The sequence below is a fragment of the Gymnogyps californianus genome, chromosome 4 (genome assembly GCF_018139145.2).
Source record: "Gymnogyps californianus isolate 813 chromosome 4, ASM1813914v2, whole genome shotgun sequence".
In the NCBI taxonomy this organism is placed as follows: Eukaryota; Metazoa; Chordata; class Aves; order Accipitriformes; family Cathartidae; genus Gymnogyps; species Gymnogyps californianus.
This window is the reverse complement of record NC_059474.1, coordinates 26,227,528-26,247,907: the sequence shown is the minus strand read 5'-3', so window position 1 is coordinate 26,247,907 and position 20,380 is coordinate 26,227,528. Positions and strand designations below refer to the sequence as shown.

At 41.5% G+C, this 20,380-nt stretch overlaps 1 protein-coding gene across 2 annotated transcripts in view; it reads left to right on the top strand.

Moving 5' to 3' along the window:
* Positions 1-20,380, top strand: part of SMIM14 (small integral membrane protein 14) — a 45,001-nt gene that overhangs the window by 16,539 nt on the left and 8,082 nt on the right. For both annotated transcript variants that reach the window (XR_007766467.1, XM_050896706.1), the window contains exon 3: positions 16,995-17,043. Coding sequence is in view for 1 of the 2 variants with exons in the window: in XM_050896706.1 (XP_050752663.1) it covers positions 16,995-17,043 (49 nt within the window). In the remaining variant the exon portion in view is untranslated. The remainder of the gene's footprint in view (positions 1-16,994; positions 17,044-20,380) is intronic.

Below are 20,380 nucleotides of genomic sequence, written 5' to 3'. Positions count from 1 at the left end.
GCATGTCCATAACGCAGCACTGCAGAACCTGTGCCATTGTGTTCTCACATTGCACCCCTGGGCCTGTGCACACAGAATGCCTCCTCAGAAACACACAGGCCACACTGGGAGGCAAAATATCCCAGACCAGGCTCAGTGGGAGGGCTACATCAGTGGCTGCAGCAGAAGGCAAAACAATCCCCCACAAGGACAAGAGGAAATGACAAGTGCTTGTCATCTCACAGACCACAAGACCTTTGGGCTAAGCATCAGAGCTGGAGTTGCCAAACAGCCCAGATCCATGTAGTGGCCAGCTGCACCAAAGTCCAAAATGATACCAGACAAATAGAGCATGTCTGCATAGCCAATTCCATGTGCTTTATGGGCCTGATATCATTTCCCTTTGGTAGTTCCCAAGTGTGGTGCAGCCAGTGCTCTCTTGATACTCACAAGTCATTAGAGGTTGACTCACTTCCTTATTGCTGAACAGGCAACAGGCTTATTTGGGGGATGGAGGTGCAAGAAGTGAAAGGGATGTGTGCCCATTTGCGGGTGTTACCACAATGGTTCAGGGTGGAAGGAACTTCAGGAGGTCATCTAGGCCAACCTCCTGCTCAAAGCAGGGTCAACAGTGAATTCAGACCAGGTCATTCAGGGCTTTTATTCCAGCTGAGTTGTGAAAACCTTCAAGGATAGCAATTCTGCAGCCTCTTGGGGCAACTTGGTCCAATGTTTGACAGTCCTTGTGGTAGAGAATTTTTTCCATCCACTGTTTTAGTTGAACGTATCGTACCCTCTGCCATACAGCACTGTGAAGAGCCTCTCTCTGTCCTGTCAATAACCTCCTTGTAAGTACTGGGGGGCTGCTGTTAGATCCACCCCAAAGCATCTCTTCTCTGGGCTGAATGAGCTCAGCTCCCTCAGCCTCTCCTTACAGGGCAAGTGCTCCAGCCCTGGGTGACCCCTTGCTGAATTCACTTCAGTCTGTAAATATATCTTGTGTAGGGGAGCTCGAGACTGGATTCCAGTCTGGAAACCAGTATTCCAAATACGGGTTTAAAGTGCTGAGTACAGGGGTGTAATCGCATCCTTCAGTCTACTTCCACACTGTTTAAAGGTCGATGCTGTTGGCACAAAAGCGTAGAAGTTTGAGGCTTCTATGGAGAACAGTTGTCTCTTCTGTGGAGCCTTTGCATCAGGGCCCAGCCATCCTAGCTCATGCTTCCCAGTTAGAGGCACAATTTCAAAATACTCTGAGCTGTCCCTGCTATCCCCATATGGATGCTCATACACATGTGTGTTGGGTTTGTGTAGCAGGCGAGGGGCTACAGGGGTGACTCCTGTGAGAAGCTGTTAGAAGCTTCTCCGGCTCCAAACTCGGACCCGCCTCTGGCCAAGGTCGAGCCAAGCAGCAACGGTGGTAGTGCCTCTGTGATAGCATATTTAAGAAGGGGAAAAGACTGCTGAGAGAGGAAGAAAAAGAGTGGAGAGGAAGAAGAAGAAGAAGAAGAGTTACAGTGAGGAGTGGGATGTGAGAGAAACAACCATGCAGACACTGAGGTCAGTGAAGAAGGAGAGGGAGGAGGTGTGCTGCAGCAGGGATTCCCCTGCAGCCCGTGGTGAGACGGCAGGCTGTCCCCCTGCAGCCCATGGAGGTTAACGGTGGAGCAGAGATTCCCCTGCAGCCCATGGAGGACCCCACGCCGGAGCAGGTGGCTGGGCCGGAGAAGGCCGTGACTCTGTGGGAGAGCCCACGCTGGAGCAGTGTGTGGAGGACTGCAGTGCGTGGACAGGACTTGAGTTGGAGAAATTCATGGAGGGCTGACCCCGTGAGAGGGACCCCATGCTGGAGCAGGGGAAGAGTGTGAGGAGTCCTCCCCCCTAAGGAGGAAGGAGCGGTAGAAACAATGTGGGATGAACTGACCGCAACCCCGATTCGTGCCCCCCTGCGCTGCTGCGGGGGAGGAGGTAGAGGAATCGGGAGCAAAGCTGAGCCAGGAAGAAGGGAGGGGTGGGGGGAAGGTGTGTTTTTAAGATATGGTTCTATTTCTCATCATCTTACTCTGATTTGATTGGTAACATTAAATGCATTTATTTTTCCCCAAATCAAGTCTGTTTTGCCTGTGACCATAATTGGTGAGTGATCCCTCCCTGTCCTTGTCTTGACTCACGAGCCCTTTTGCTGTATTTTCTCCTCCCCATCCCACTAGGGCAGAGGAGTGAGCGAGTGGCTGCGTGGTGCTTTGTTGCCAGCTAGGCCTAAACCACAACAACATATTCTTTCCCAAGAAGGATTTTCCTCTTGTCCTCAACATGACATTTGTGCCATATCCCACAGTTGTTATCTTTTCCTTTTTTGCGAGAAGATACTGATGGGCAATGGCACCAGTCAGCCAGTTCTCTTTATCTTGTGGCTGGACGATTCTAGGTATGAACAATGTAGGTGAGTTGCATCCAAAGTCAGAAGAAGTGCCACAAAGGTCTGTGAGATTTTGTTCCTGGGCTGCTCCATGCAGTGTAAGGTGGGTGCAAATGGATCATCTAGAGGCACACTAGTTCCTGCATTGTAAATGTAAACAGAGCACATCACAGGTACATGCTCTTGGGCAGTCACCAAGACCAGTCTAACAGTGTTCCTGTGTAGTTGCAGGAATGGAGTTTATTGCTCAGTGTCCAGCTTCCAAAAAGATCATACCAATTAGCACTTGAAACTGTGAGGAGTAAGGGGAAATGACAGATTTCATCTATCCTAAAAAGCAAAACAGATGCTCCTAAATATTTATAAGAGCAAATCACTAGCTGGGATAATTCAGCAGAATCTAGAAAGGAAAAGTCTCAGTCAGCAGCCAGACTATCCTCAAGTAACCTGTTGCATGATTTTAGCAGGAGACTTGCTAAACCTTCATTATTGCATCTGTAACTTTTATGCTTCAGTAAGAGTTTGCTTTCTAAGCTGCTATTTTGTCACTCAATCTTACACAACATAAGCAAACAGGAATTTTACTATTTGTTTTAAAAGGAACCCTTGGACATCGGTTCTCAAAGTTGCTGAACCCCACAAGTCTCAATGGAGACTGGATACCCACTACCTGTGAAAGCTGGATCCTCAAAACCTTTACTCCAAAACCATTGCGGTACAAGAAAGCTGGGCAATCTGTACTTGTTCAGCCTGTGGGGGAAAAAAAATATCCAAACATGCTGTATACCCAGAATGGTTCCCTATACCTACCTGATTGTTGATTCTTTTTAACCTAGATAGGTATAAAACACACCAGAGCACATTTGAATGGTGTTATAGCTGGGACTACTTGTCAGGATTTTGGAGCAAGTTGTATAACAAGGTGGTTGTAATTATCTCCAGACCGAGCATTGTAAATCCAGAAGTTCAGAGTTAAGATCAAATTTGACAGAATAACAATGTAACTATAAGAGATGCCCAAGCGTGGAAATGTACTTTTAGGATTCTTCAGTCCATTAATGACATTGTGCAAAAATCCCATGATTGATGTAGACTTTAATAACTTGCATTTGGGTTAAAGTAAGCTAATTTTTACAGACTGATTTGTTTATACCTGTATAGAACAACAGTGATAAGAATTAAGGCTTCTGCTAATGAAGAAGGCATGATGTATTCAATTATGACTATTACATGTAGAGTTAAAAATACATATTCAAATACATAGGATTTCTGTTAGAGTTAACTGTTTGGGAAATTTGAATGACACTGCTATGCCAAGGTCAGAAGGAGGTCAAAAAGTCTGACTACAACCTGAAGTTCTCATTTTAATTCCCAATGTGTTACTTTTAATTTCTAATTTAGTTGGTGTATTTAGTTTGAAATTCTTAGAAAATGTATTTGGCATTCAAAGTACAATTTGTGGATGAATACATTATATTTTTTTATATATAGCATATAGTTTAAATCTCTACTTGAAATGCAGACTTCAGTACATCTTGTCATTACAATTAATGCTTATACAATGGAAAAAGAAAAGCTATTGTCATTTAAACTCTTCTTCCTCTCTGCTATTAGCAGCACCACAGAAAATTACAAACAAGAAAGCTGTTCATTTTTAAAAAGCCTGACTCTTACTAAGCTACGTGGCTTGATTATTTTTCTGTCCTTCATTTTGCTTGACTAAGCAGGGTTTGTTTTGTTGGGTTTTTTCTTCTTAATTCATAATACCATGAAGATTTTATAGACAGTGGACTGTATATCTCTAATGCGCATGATATTTCTAAAAGATTTTTTGCTGCTTATTAGGTTAACTGGGAGATATTGTTCAAACCCACAGTTCTTAGAACTTATACGTACTTAAGTGGCATTGAATTCTCTTATGCTGAATGTTCTATCATTTTCCTGAAGTGGATTTTTCGGGGTTCTCCTTGGTGTCAAAATATGAAAATTTTGCACATGGTAAAATTCTGTAGTATGGCCACTGTAAATAATAAGCAAATACTATGATTTCTAAATATTCCTAGGAAACAATAGAAATCTAAAATCTTTGACTGTGACTTCATAAATATCATTTCTAGTGTGTAATACCCATGGCAACATCTGTTACGATTTGGTGGTGTTGTGTAACAATTTGACTATTGTATGTTGGCTCACTATTTACTCTATGGATATAGCAGATAATTGGGAACTTCCATAAGAGGAAGTAAGCATAGAAGAAAAATATCACAAGACTTTCCATGCTCCGCAGATACACAAGAGTTGTCAAAAGACAGTGACAGGTCTGTTCACTTGTATGACTATATCTCCTGTTCAGTCTCCTCCATCTGCAAAACTTATTTTGACAAGAAGAGCCAAAGTTCAAGAACAAAGAACAACAAATGACATCAAGTACTTAAATGGGGGGGGGACGACTGTCAGATAAGGGGCCAGTTGTTTGAAAGAGTCACGGTGAAGGACATTCTGTGGTATCCAGAGGAAATGGTTCCTGTCTTAGTTGTGGCAGAAAATAGCAAATCTCTAGATAAGAATGATGTTACATTTAAACCTTTTTACTTCCCTTTTTTTCACTTCTTTTGTAAAATAAAAATCTGACTGCACTATGTTACTTCTCTGGACTTCAATGCTCTCTGAGTAAGCATGGCTGATCCATGGAGGATCTTAGCCCAAGGCTCAGTTCAAGTCTGAAAACTAGACTGAAAACACAGTGTATGTGGTGACGGGGGATAATCGTACATAGAACATCTTCCATAAAGCCTGAGACCTGTGTGACTACTTAGAGTGGCCAGAAATGTCAGAGCAAGCCAGGAACACGCATAACTTTGTATGATGTAAATGTCCTTTTTTATTTCCCTTCTGATACAGTATTATTTGCTTTACAGAAACTGTGACTTCAGAATTCTCTTATACTAGTTTCTATGAAAATGAGCAATATGTTAACCCAAAACATTTCTAATTCTGTAATACAAAAGGACCCATTTTGATGAACTGGCAGCAGTTCAACTGTAGAGATTTGATGGCCTTACAAATCTCTGTGGGAGTTACAACCTTGTGTTTTGTTCTTCTGTAGCTAATTGCAAAGTAATGGCCCATGTCTAGTTATGTTGCTGTATCAGAAGGCTTGAATGTCTCATAAACTCGGGGGGATACAAAGCAAATCATTCTTTATTTTAATCTCTCTTGTAATTTGAGGTGTCACTAGATTTTCATAGCAAAAGTTGCAAATTCTTGAACTATTTCAACACAATTGGTTCAAACACTCTTTTGTCAACCAAGTTTCCACATAATTCTCTTGGCCAGGTCATTTTAGAGTCTTACTATTATAAACTGGCATAGTGTGAAATAGTATCCAGCGTAGCCATGAATCTTGGCTGAGGGAGACTTTGTGCGAACAGCACAGAGTAAACACAGATGACTAAAATAGATCTGCGTTGTGTGCTGCAAATGGTTGAAAAGCTCTCAAGATGTCAGCACAGCTAAGCCCGACTTCAATAGTCCCTCAGGCAATCAGCAAAAGTGAGTTACCCTACTGATGTGGCCCTCTACTGAAAGCACAGCACAACTATACCGAATACATTTGTGATAATTTAAAGTGACCTTCTAAATACGGAGGTTGCCCTGGAGACTTCTTGCACATGTTCCACGGCATTTGCCCTCTAATTTTTTTTTTTTTTTAATAGCAATTGCTACTGCTTCTAGTCTATAGCCCTTCTTAGCCAATCACCCCAAGAGCAGGAAATTGCATTTTGCTCTCACTTGCCCCTTTTTTTCCAGACCTGTGCCTTCAGTTCCCAATTTCTTGGCATTCAAGCTGGTTCAAAAAGGACCTTTCCCAACAGCTGAACCGTAGGTTGCTCATTAGGACAAAGAAGCTATCATCCTTCTGAGATGCAGCGGAAGAGACTTGATGCGTCTCCTAAGGCACTGGGCTAAAAGAATAAAACACAAGGTTGGAGTGGCAGGGTGTGAGCCTGTTCCTGAGCGCTCTTGCTCCACTGACTTCCATTTCCCCACCTTCACTGGGTGCTCAAGGTGCTGGTGTTGCACAGGTTAAGGCCCCAAAACTGTATCACAGAATTCATGCACTCCTAATGGTCTTTAACCTAGAAACTAGTTCTAGATCAAGAAGTATAAATGGAGACTATTTTCTAGATAGATAAGTGGATGTTTAAAAAAAAAAGAAATAAAGCCATGAAAAATGGTGTCCACACGGGTCTATGTCCCATGGAGACCATTTTTTCCTCTAAGGGGTTAGGTATCAGGACTTAACTGAAAGTTGAAGGTGCCTGTCATTCATTGCATTTCCCATTCCTGACCTTTGTAGTATGCTGGAAGCTGTTGCTTCTTAACCAGCATACATTAAAAAAAAAAAAAAAAAACAAACAACCAAAACCCCATATATATATATATATTAAAAAAATCTCAGTCATGCCTTATAACCATCTCAAAGCATGCATAGTGTGACAGTATTGCAAGCAGTGTAGAAAATCATGCGTTGCAAATTTTGTCGGCTTGATATTCCAGAAGTAATTAATAGCTATAACCTGTATTATGGATGGCTGAACTGCGTTTGATGATCAGAGCTGTGTTGTAGCCATCTCATATGAGGAAAAAGGAGAAAATTGTGCTTTTTCTCTCAGGCCGCATGTGGATGTAATCAACACTTAGAGCAAACTGTACTGATCTGTTGAAACTCCTAGTTCTAAGCCTTTTCCTCAAGGCTGTCTATGTGGGAGTACACTTTTCATTTGCTAAAATGCATCATTTTGCAGAAGAAACTCAACTGTTTGGTCAAAAAACCCACATGTATTCTGGTTTTGTATTTTAGATATAAGTTTGCTAATGCCCGCTTGGGAGATCTGTGTATGTTGTTCATGAATGTTTTCAGATGCCTCTGTAGTAATACTGTGTAATATTCTATCTCATCCATTTGTTGTCTAGTATTTCATGTAGTCAGGGGTGCTGTGAGCTCCTTGTAATGATCCTGACTATCACACTGCTTCATCTTCTTTTCCCTGACTCTCCTTGTTCTGCTAATTCATTCTGCTTTGCATTCACTAGAACTAGGATGCCAGTGATATCCCAGGTCCTCGAGGTCAGCAAAATTATGAAATGAAGTACCAATGAAAGTCATGCAATGGTAGGAATGTGAGGGAAGTATGGAAGAGGAAGTATGGATCTATATGACGCCAAGGTGAAACAGCAATCCCAGGAGAAATGAGAAAATAAAGGGAAGAATGAGTTCTGGTCTGAATCAGGGCTCCTATTTGCACAGTGGTCCCTCTGACTTGTTTATCTGCTGCATCTTCCTCCATAAAATTTCATGTCCTTCAGTATGAAAGTTAATGTTCTCTCTCTGTCATAACTGGCTGATGGTTCTGGGTCTTAAGAGTTGGTTTGTAATCTCGGTCGGTACTGAAAGGTACCAACCATCCTTCTCTCTCATTTGCCATGGGAGAGAAAATTACTTGTCACCTCACAGGACCAAACTCCATATTTTTATCGCAGACTGTTATTCTGTCCTTGTATGAACAATCATTTATTTTATTTTAATTCTGCATATGCTCATAGAAAATGTCGGAGTGGGGAATGCCGTGTTCATTTTTTCCTTGTTTGTTCCTCTAAGAGAAGCTAATGTAGTTTAAGAGACAATTTAATTCCATCGGTATGCCCTTCTTTTCCCCATATTTTTCTCTCATATCTCTTGGCCAGCTTGTAGCAGAATAATGCATGTAGGTGTCATTTTTTGCATCTTGAAATCTGAACTCTACAGATAATGCTACAATTCAATTCACAACCTGGCTTGTATTCAGGACTGGCCTATCCTACCACAGCAATTTATTTATCATGTTGTTTACTAAATCGTTTATATACTTTGGACAGAACAGGCGTGGCTGCCAACAAAGCTTAAACAGTGATTTCATTACCCAGAAGCATGTGAACGCAATCGGGAATTTGCCATGGTGTTGTCATCTTCTAGTATCATTGGAGAGAAAAAGCAGAGCTTACAACTGGTCTAAACTGCAAAAAAGTATTTTCACGAGGGATGATATTTTGCCCTTGTTATCACATAAAATTTTCTATCAACAGTCTTTATGATTCCATTTTAAATTTACTTTTATTCATGGGATAAATGACCATATCAAGTTAGTTATTTGTCCTTGCTTTCCTACTTATCTATCCTTTTCTTTTCATTGCCACCATTATCCATTTCTGCTCTCTTATCTTTGTACCTAATTTATCTGTTTCTTTCACACATCTCTCTGGGCTTTCTTCCATCACAATTTTTTGTATGGAGGTCTTTTCCTGACCTGGCTCATGAACTTGCTAATTTTTCATTCATGTCTTTTTTGAGGACTTATTTCTGCTTTGAGCTGTCTCAAAAGTTACTCTATAAGGCAATTATTTTAATTATCCCTACATAAATAATTTACTTTCATCTCATCTGCCCTTCACACTAGACTTCATTGATTATTGCACTGTGTTCCTGCCACTAGTCCTGTTCTTGTTTTGTTACCTCTTTATTACACCATTTGTGGAGTTGGAAAGTGCTTTTGGACAGGGATTATGCCATTATTTCTTCTGAAAAATGACAAACTGGTGAGCTGTCTGATCATTAATATCTTCCTGATATTTGTATGCTTTGTCTTTTTTTTTTTTTTTTTTAACTCTTAAATAATGCACTTAACTCTTAAAAAGAAAAAGTGTTCCTACTGGATAGGAGCTCTTAATCTCTTTTCCGGCAAGACAGCATTGACTTTAATAAAAAAAAAAAATTTGTCTGAGCAGAGATTGCAGGACCAGTCCCAGGGTTTGTGAGAATGTTGAACTCTGGGGTGGCAAATTCTGAAAACTCATCTGAAGAGTTTCTGAAAACTCCTCTGAAGAGGAAGCAAGGGAATTGACACAAGAACGAGTTACTGTGAAGGTAGGCAGAAGTCTGAATCTCCTTCTCCACAGTAGCTATCTGTGATGAGCAGTAAATGCAAAGTAGCTTAACTTCTTTCATGGGAAGACTGAAATGATCCCAGTGGCTGAGGTCACTGTATTGGAAAAACAAGCTCTCTGTTTAGCTAGATGAAGCTGTTTCATTGGGCTTACTATTTCACTTGGACTTTAGTGATTTTGTGGAGCAGCTAACATGCAGTAAAAGTTCACACCCTGTTTTCCACCGCACAGTAGCATGTTTGTGTGCCCACAGTAGGTTTCCACATGAAAAAATAGAGACTTTACTTACTGTAGTGACTTCACAAAAAAGTTTCCAGAGGCCGATAGCAGTGTCCCTTTACTGTGACTAGTCACGTTTTGTTCACAGTTGGGGATTGTGAAAAGTGGTGGCTCTCATTGCTAAAAACTGTGCAGACTCCTATCAGAACATGGCATCTGTTGTAAGAGTAGCAGCAGGACACAGTCAGGTTTCAGGTATGCTTGATGGGTAGATGCTGTTGATCCACAAGATGACACGTTAAAACTTCACTTTATATACAGTGTCGAAGCAGGATCTAAACACTGCTGTGTTAGTGTGAACTGGGGCTAAAAGCTGTATCTTTTGGAAAAAGAAAAAAAAAGGAAAGAAGAGCTATTTCAAATTTGAACTGGGAGCCATTTTAAATGTGCTCTTTTTATTTTTGCAATGCAAAATCTGGGTGTTATGGGGAGAGAGTGAGGAAAAGCCCTTTTCTCTCTTTCCACTAGAAGTAACTTGGGGCCCCCAGCATAAGAAGGATATGGACCTGTTGGAGCGAGTCCAGAGGAGGGCCACGAAGATGATCACAGGGCTGGAGCACCTCTCCTATGAAGAAAAGCTGAGAGAGTTGGGGTTGTTTAGCCTGGAGAAGAAAAGGCTCTGGGGAGACCTTCTAGCAGCCTTCCAGTACCTAAAGGGGGCCTACAAGAAAGCTGGAGAGGGACTTTTTACAAGGGCATGTAGTGATAGGACAAGGGGTAATGGCTTTAAACTGAAAGAGGGCAGATTTAGATTGGATGTAAGGAAGAAGTTCTTTACTGTGAGGATGATGAGACACTGGAACAGGTTGCCCAGAGAGGTTGTGGATGCCCCATCCCTGGAAGTGTTGAAGGCCAGGTTGGATGGGGCTTTGAGCAAGCTGGTGTAGTGGAAGGTGTCTCTGCCCATGGCAGGGGGGTTGGAACTAGATGATCTTTAAGGTCCCTTCCAACCCTAAGCATTCTATGGTTCTGTGATTCTTTTTTTCTCAGAATCGTGTTAGGTTTACATTCAAAATATGTCAGTAAGTGGACACTGATTTACTGTAATTCAGCCACTGGTGTCTCCCAGTTCCAAGAACTTATGAGGGGCTTCATAGAAACCAAATACTCATATTGACCAAAAGTTCTTGTGGTGTGGGGATTATTAATTTAAATTATTTTAACTTAAGCTATTCAAGATTTTAAATGTACTGGAGGGAATTAAATTTCACGGTTGTATTTTAAATACCGTGCATACATTTATAATTAGTATATTTACTTGTATTGCACACAAGTTTGCACTGCATTAAACCTGAAAATTTTGGAGCCTTTTTAGCTCCCTTTTAGCTTTCATGCTGTTAACAATTTGTGTTTACTTCATTTTGGACAATAAAAGATAAATTAGTTCATTTTTTGGCTCACATGCACTAAGCCATTTATTGTATTTGGATGGCAAACTGCACAGAGAATGTTAAAATTCAGATATAATCCTCTTCATTTAACTGAAAGAAAATAGTAATTTCTAGAAGTATTTAGTTTTGTAACATTTTTCACTCTCGTCTTCTTTTGTTGAATAAGCCCTGATGTTTCACTCACCTAATTTCTGTGTTCTTTTTAAGGACCTGTTCCAGAAAAACATGAAAAGGCTGTTGCTGACTTCAGCAGGTGTCAGTTCAGGCAGTCAACTATTAATCTTCCACTAAATTCACATTTTTGACAACACAGGAGTCTCTGAAATATGAATAAAACCAAAACCACCGTTAATAATATTTCCTTTAAGTATGTAAGAGTTAATGTATTCTAAGAATTACTTCTCCATTCAGATTTTTCTCATCAACTCTATAGTGTTCCCAGTCTGACAAACATTGAGTGTATTTGAAGTCTTTTTGAGGGTTTTGTTGAGAAGAGGGAAGGTCTGGTTCAACATTTTACTATTATTCCACAAACTTTCATTCAAACTCCCCTTCCACATTGAATAGAAAATCTGAATACAACGGACTGTTTATTTCCAGTCCCTGATAATTGCTCTTTTTTCAATTACCTGACGATTGAAATGTCTCACATTCCATTTTTTTCCAACAGTTGCTATGTCCCTTAAGGGTGTAGTTATCAAGAGAGAGCTAATTGGTAGAAGGAGCATTCTTGTTTCAGCAAAAGGCATTGCCTTTCCCAGCCATTCAACTTACATAAGCATTTCATACATGTGCCAGAATTGTTTCTCGTCTTTTGACTAATTGAGTGACCGCATGGGATCAGATTTGTATTGGGTTACAGAGTTAGGACCTAGTTCACCCGAGCGAATTGAGAAAAACCTGGTTTTTCTGCTGCTCGTTTTCCGTCATCTGCTGTGTTTCATCCCAAGAGAACAATACACAGCCTGTCACTGAGCTGTTAAAAACAAATTTGTTACCTGGCTCCCTGGCTTACAGAGCCCTCCTAGAGCTTCTGCTCGTGGATACTGAGCTTTTGCATGTGCTTCTAGTCAGGAGGGGAAGTGAGCATGAGAAGATATTTGAGTGTGATTTTTATCATGTGATCTATGGCTTCTTAAAACCTGTTTGAGTCTATGGGTGGTCCTGTTCTGACCAAATCTTCTCCAGCACAAGTATATAAAAAGTTTTTATATTACCTGGAATAGTTAAGAAATATTTCTTAGAAATATTTATATTGCTGGATATGAATGTAGCAGAGACTATGAAGTGTAATTTTTTTTTAGGTGGGGTGCTGTTGTGGTTTAACCCCAGTCAGCAACTAAGCACCACGCAGCCGCTTTCCCCTCCCCCCTCCCAGTGGGATGGGGAGGAGGAGCGAAAAAAAAGGTAAAACTCGTGGGTTGAGATAAGAACAGTTTAATAACTAAAGTAAAATAAAATACACTACTAAGAATAATAATAGTAATAATATAATATTAATAATAATTGTAATGAAAAGGAATATAAACAAAAAAAAATGAAATAACACCCAAGAAAAGACAAGTGATGCACAATGCAGTTGCTCACCACCCGCTGACCGATGCCCCAGCAGCAATCCGCCCCTCCCGGCCAACTCCCCCGTTTATATACTGGGCATGACGTTCCATGGTATGGAATACCCCTTTGGCTAGTTCAGGTCAGCTGCCCCAGCTCTGCTCCCTCCCAGCTTCTTGCACACCTGCTTGCTGGCAGAGCATGGGAAACTGAAAAGTCCTTGGCTTAAGATAAGCGCTACTTAGCAACAACTAAAACATCAGAGTGTTATCAACAGTATTCTCACACTAAAATCCAAAACCCAGCACTGTACCAGCTACTAGGAAGAAAATTAACTCTGTCCCAGCTGAAACCAGGACAGGTCTTTACATCTGCATGATTATATGATTATGTATTTTTTTCAATTTGGAGGAATTTAATACAAATTACAAAAAATGCAATTTTTTCATACTTTTCTCTTGTAACTGTTTCACAACATAATTTGAGGTTTCTAAACCTACCTTACACAGTTAGTTTCTAAATCCTCATGAAAAAAAAAAGGAATATTTGTTGTCCAAGCCCTCTGGAAAGCACAGCCCCATTATCACAGAAAGTACAGATAGCTCTGTACTTTGTAAAGGTTCCTCTGTACAGTGTTCCTCCATACATAAGCAGACTTTTTTCCATGTTGGCAGGATATAATCTAATCTAAGAGCATTTTTTCAGTAGAGATCTGTAGAGCAACTCCTAATGGTATTTTTCTTAAGACTGCTTGCTTACTGAAATATTTCTGACATTGGTGTTTCCAGCAGTACTTTTCATTCTGAGGTCTTGGAGCCTGTCCTGTCTTTTGAGAAGTCACCAAGGATGCCCGTGGGATAAACTTAGTATCTTACAGTCAACAAGCCTGTAAGCAGAATTGTAACATCAGATGGCACGCTTTGGGCACAGAAAATCTCAGGGATTTAATACTTACTGTGTCTTAATCATGTTGCCTACTACATCAACAGGCATTTCCAGGAAGTGTTTAGGCTTTTCATGAAGAAATGGTCGAGATGCCAGTGAATGACAAAGCATGGTGTGATCATGCTCACCCCTGAGACCGCTCTTCAAGAAAGGCATAGCTGTAGCCGGAATGTCTTTCTGTTGTTGTTGAACAAGCTTCTCTGGTGGTTAACGTATTCATGTCGGTCAAAGCTGGAGCTCCATCATTTTTTTTGTGGTAGCAGTGGAAGCTTATCTGGTAGACAGGTGAAGGAACAGGATGTTAACGGCAACAAAAAGTGCATGCACCATTTTTGAGATGGCTTTTATAGAAATGTTAATTGCATGGTTTAAAAAAGTTGTATTTGGACAAGGTATAACACTTAGAATGGGAGATAATTAATATTGTGGCTAGAACACCCCAAGGCAGTGTTGTCTATCTGGGCAAACTAGATAAGCTGTATGAGTACTAGCCATCCTGGGGACAGAGGGATAACTACATGCTGTGTGCTTGTTGACCTGTACGATGTTTCTGATCATATACCTGTTACCCATTTTAATTCTGGGCATCATTCTGTGTTGAAGAATACCTGCAAACTGTGTTTTACAGAGTAGGGATTATAAATTAAGCCCCCTCCAGGATTAAACCCTTATACAAACAGAAGATAATTATGTTACTTATCTCTTTAAGATGTGAGTATAGCAATATCCAGTTTTCCCAGTTCAGGAATCTCTCAGTGTCAGATATTCCAGATTGGTAGTATTGCTAATGTAAAACCTCCCCTTTCAGAATTACTTCCAAAGTTTGAAAATAAAATGAGCTTTTACTTTTATATAGGAAAGGCAGGAAATATGCATAGTTTGACAGATTTTTTTTTTTAATAAGGTAAGTAGAAGTCTTTTGTTTTAATTTTCCGTGCTGTTGTTTTTAACTATAGAAATAGCTGAAAGGTTAAATCCAGCCTTCCCAGTACTTCCTAAGGAACTTCTTTGTAGTCTCAGTAAATTTGCTAGCAGATCTTAATATATTAATGAAAGAATGAATGTGATCAATCTCCAATTACATTTTTTTTCTTTCTCAAATGCTTCAGTCATTGAAAATCATTATGATAAAGTGAGGAGCTTAAACTTTTCCAAGTATCTTCTTCCTTCGGTTGCTCATCTGTTTCCTTGATGTGCTTTGCATAATATTATGACTACACACAGCAAATCAGTTATACCAATACAAGGGGAAATTGGGTTTGTAGAAATCATTCATGTATTTCTTTCATAAGGAACATCATCTTTTCTTCTCTTTTACATTTGTGTATTTACACTGATAATAAACAGATTAGCCTGTTGTGGCAAGAAGTGTTGGGATTTGTGACACTACTGTGACATAAAACCTGTCAAAAACCAAATGTCAATTCTAACCGCAGCATCGTAACAATTCTGTACTTTTTACAACTTTTATTATTAATCGGTGTAGTTTACCTAAGCAGGGGATAGAACCTATTTCCATAATACAGCAGATTAAATCCCATCCACTTAACCTCTCTGTGCCTGATAAAGAATGATATTTGTCTTTCTTTTTTGACTCTGTCATCTGTAAAATAGTTATACTGATTTGCAGGTTATCCAGTGTTGACTTTTCTTGCAGTTAGCAAGCTTACCTAGTCTGTAAATGCAAATAGTCACTACAGTTGCTAAAAGCATTTTAAATTTTACCCATCAGTAAAGAGAAAAAACAGTAAAATACATATTAAAATCTGCTTTTAAAAAAATATCTTAGGTGGAAAAAATAGTAATTGCTAAGTTTAAATATGAAATTTTAATTCGGCTTCTCTGTGCGTAACCGTGTCTATTGGGTTTGCGTGGCAAGGTTTTGGCAGCGGGGGGGCTACAGGGGTGGCTTCTGTGAGAAGCTGCTAGAAGCTTCCCCTAGGTCCGATAAAGTTAACGCCAGCGGGTTCTAGGATGGACCTGCTGCTGGCCAAGGCCGAGCCCATCAGCAACAGTGGTAGCGCCTCTGGGATAGCATATTTAAGAAAGGGAAAAGAAGTTACAGGGGAGTAGCAGTTGCAGCCAGAGAGAGGAGTGAGAAGATGTGAGAGGAACAACTCTACAGACACCAAGGTCAGGGAAGAAGGAGGGGGAGGAGGTGCTCCAGGTGCTGGAGCAGAGATTCCCCTGCAGCCTGTGGTGAAGACCATGGTGAGGCAGGCTGTCCCCCTGCAGCCCATGGAGGTTAATGGTGGAGCAGATATCCACCTGCAGCCCATGGAGGACCCCACGCCGGAGCAGGTGGATGCCCGAAGGACGCTGTGACCCCATGGGAAGCCCGCGCTGGAGCAGGCTCCTGGCAGGACCTGTGGACACACAGAGAGAGGAGCCCACGCTGAAGCAGGTTTGCTGGCAGGACTTGTGACCCCACGGGGGACCCACACTGGAGCAGTCTGTTCCTGAAGGACTGCACCCCGTGGATGGGACCCATGCTGGAGCAGTTCGTGAAGAACTGTAGCCCGTGGGAAGGACTCACATTGGAGAAGTTTGTGAAGGACTGTCTCCCGTGGGAGGGACCCCATGCTGGAGCAGGGGAAGAGTGTGAGGAGTCCTCCCCCTGAGGAGGAAGGAGCGGCAGAAACAACGTGTGATGAACTGACCCAAACCCCCATTCCCCGTCCCCCTGCGCCGCTCGGGGGGGAGGAGGTAGAGAAAATAAGGAGTAAAGTTAAGCCTGGGAAGAAGGGAGGGGTGGGGGGAAGGTGTTTTAAGATTTGGTTTTATTTCTCATTATCCTGCTCTGATTTGACTAGTAATAAATTAAACTAATTTTTCCCCAAGTCGAGTCTGTTTTGCCCGTGACGGTAATTGGTGAGTGATCTCTCCCTGTCCTTATCTCGACCCACAAGCCTTCCGTTTTATTTTCTCTCCCCTGTCCAGTTGAGGAGGGGGAGTGATAGAGCGGCTTTGGTGGGCACCTGGCATCCAGCCAGGGTCAAGCCACCACACCGTTATCACAGTCTGATCATTTATTGTTATGTAATCACAGAGTATTTTAATATTACTTGTTCTAGATAATAGTAGTAGCACCTATCCATTATAAATTCCAAAATGTGTGTAGAGGGTATATCTGTATCTAACAATGTCTATGTCAGTATAGATTTTTAACTTGAATTTTAAAAGGCACTCAGTGGCTGCAACCTGTGTGGAAGCAATAACACTTTGGTCAGGTGATTTAAAGGTATTGTGTAAACAGTGTTCAGAAACTACTTCCATACCTGGGATTCTTCACATACCATAAGCCAAGTGCAATGCAGTAAAGGATCGGTTATAATCTTCCTTATCTTGAACTTGTGCTCTGACATTATACTAAATCATGATTTCGGTAAAAGCTGACGGAGTCTCATTGCTAACTGTCACACCTTTCTTTTTCTCTGTTTCAGCTGAGACAATCTCAGTCGTACTGCACAGACACAGAATGCCTTCAGGAATGTGAGTAACTATCGAGATCAGGTGCATATAAGTAAAATAAACAGTAGTAATTAAAATACAGTCTGACTGGTCTTTAAAATGCAGCAGTTGATTTAATGTTATAGGAACATATTACATGAAATCAAATACTACAGTACTAAAATTGTTATGTGAGGGAGGTAGTTTCTGAGGATCTGTGATGCAGATGAACATTTGTACATTGGAAGCATTGTATGGAAGCGGCAACGGTGAGCAGGCTGGAGGTATCAATATACCAGCATGACCATTGATCAGGCCCCAAGCATTACTGAATCTTACCATTAGCCTCCAAATAGGATGATTTCAATTTTCCCTATGGAGAAAATTTGGAGGGGGCTTTATTTGTCCTCCTTACAGTCATAGCAGCCTCACCAGTGAAGACTGGCTATTCAGCACAGACCCCCACACGTACACATGTTCATGGCTGGGGCTGAGTGACTTACTGTCAGTACTGTAAACGCTCTGCTTCACTGTGAGGGAGAGGAGATTCCCTGCCAGCTCTGACTGATAAGTTGACATACACTGTGACTGCATTTCTGTTTGACTTGGCGGCTGTGTAGTTAAGGAAGCAGAGTACTGATGTGTACACTTCCTTGAAATTTGCTGTGAAATACATCTAAAAAACTCTCCCAAACAGTGAGCATTACTAGGACAGTCAAACATTACCAGCGTCTGCTGGGAAGCATAGCTGTGCAGAGGTTATGCACTAATGTAAGCTTGCCCTGAGGCGCTCTGTTTACTCTTTTCATGGTCTAGAGGGAACATTGCCAAATGCTTATAAATAAAAAGGAAGTGGATCTGTTTTTCCTATATTGCTTTACCAACTGAGCATATGAACTCACTCAATTAGCCTGCATCAGGACTACTGTAATGCTCGGAGGGAGCAGGGAGCACCTGAGCAGTGTTCCTGGAAGCAAGAGCTGCTGGTGCCTGTGTCTTCTACAGGTCTAGGAGCAGTGCAGTCAAGGTTTCCAGGATCTTGGGGAGAGGGCATGCCTTCGTTCACTCTCATGTTCCTCCCTCTTCATTCCCCAGTAAAACCTGTTTAGAGATGGGCATCTTGCTTGGACTTGCACTGTGCCCTCCCAGTGTGAAACAGTCCCAGATTCATTGCCATGTTGGGCTGCAGGGGAAACGCTATGAGCTTTCCCAGATAACCCCTGAAAAAAAAGAGTGGGGTGCACACGTGCCATAACAGTGCTGCTGGCTTTACTCTTTCTTTATGGGCTTTCCAAGTTACGCTGTGTGTCTGTGACTTCCAGCACCCCTCCTCTCCCAAATGCATCTGTCCTAGGGCAGACTTCTTTGTCTCCTCCACTTCTACGTGTAGGGGTTTTTCCCCTCTCCTACATGCCTGTGATTTAAAGAGGCAGGTGACAGGAGACAGAATATTTTCTGTATTAGAAGTAGGCACAGACAGGCTGTGCAGCTTTCCGAGCTTTAGTCTGCAGTCAAAACCAAGCAATGGTAGGTCATTCTCACTCAAGCCTTGGGAGTCTTGGCTCATCAATATTTATGAAGCTCTTAGGCTAAAGACTGTATAAATGAGTAAGTTGTGTTATGTGTGGGCACAAAGCTTGTGGGATGGCTTTCATGCTACCAAGCTATAGTACAGTGGGGATGTGAATGGTTTGCGGCAAATAGCTTTCCATTCTGAAAGAGATCCTTGCAATAACTGTCTGTGCAGATGCAAGCAATCTGGCAGCAATTGTTCCAAACCAGTGGTTTGTTTCAAAAACCAAAGCAAAAATTATAGAGTAAGTCCTCTCCTACGTTATTATATTGCCTTAAATTTAGTTCCAGCAAAGGTATTTTTCTGCTGATGCAATGACACTGACTGCCTATTTGTCAGATTATTTTGTGATGCTTCTGTGATTCTGTGCTTGGGTCAACATGAGCTCTGTAAGACTCCCAGGAGTCAAAGGCAAAAACAAACAGATTGAGCCTGGAGAAGTTTCTAGAAATGTTTTCAGAGACAGATTAAACCAATTCTGGGCCAGTCTTCCATCCATTGCTTCATCCTGTTCTGATGAGCTATGCCATGATGAGCTTGTGTTTGAGGTGGGTCTCCTGTTCCCTAGGTTTCACAGCTCCATTTCCTGTTACTTGCTGACTTTGATTCCTCATTTCAGGACCTTGATACAAAGAAGCTTGTTTCACTCCCACCCATTTGCTCATTCCCAGGATTTGGTCTTCCTTCTGGAAGCGCAGCTGGGAATGTTGTCATACACAGATTCTTAAGTTGCAAGGTTGTGGAATAACTGATGAGATGTTTGTGGTTTTGTTTTGGGAAACATCAGGGCTGTGGTTCAGCCAGTGTCACAGCAGCGTCATGCGTTAGGCTGTTGCTACCAGCTGGAAGTTCTCAGAAACACCCTGCGTTGATTCTTCCTGAGCACACTTTGTTTTTTCAACCCGTGATTTCAGATCTTTTTTAGATTTTTGGAGCCAGATCAAAGTAGTAGCACCAAGGCTCCCTCATTCGCGTTTTTGTGTTATTAGCTCTAAATTCTTATTTATGGTTGTTGGCACCACTATATTGTAGTGACTACCCTGCAGAGAGTTTCTTGCCAGGGTCAGGACCAGTGCTTTTGGATTTGTACTCCTCCATACAAGAGGATATAAGCACCACTTCAGAGAGCATTTGGGCACTCTGCTTGATGGCTCTTCTTCTGCTGGTTCTCTGTCAGAATATCTGCTATGATGGTAAAGCATATATCAGAGTCTGATGACTGTTCACTCCATTTCAGTGGGTGCCTTGGAGAAAAAAGGCTGCAAGTTTTGAATATGCAGCACATTTAATATTCTGTTGGGATTGTTTATGCTCAGCAAATCAGAAGATCTTACAGTTTCCCTTGAAACAAGGAATAAGAATGATAATTCTTTTCTGAATTCTGTCTAATGCAAGTGGAGCAGGGAAGATTTCTCTGAAGTGTGCGGCAGTTGCAGCATCAGCGGTTCATCCAGCCCAGGGAGGATCCCCAGCTGGTACTGAGCTGCTCTGATGCATCATGGCCCTTCACAGTCAGCCTTCCATGTCAAAGGAAATGAGGGGCCACTGCCTGAGTTTTTTCTCTGTGTTCTAGCAATTCCCAGATGTTGTGAGCTGGATTTACCGCATTCATATTTTCAACACTATTCTCAGTGCTCTACTAGCTTGTAATATGGTCAGAGATGACTGTCTCAAATGTTGTCTACTCTACTTCCAATTTTTTATGTATTTTTAAATGAATGCATATCTGTGATTCATCTTGAGTTGTACTCATCTAGGGGAGTCACAGCAGCCTAACCTAACGGCATGAAATGTCTGCCAACTCTT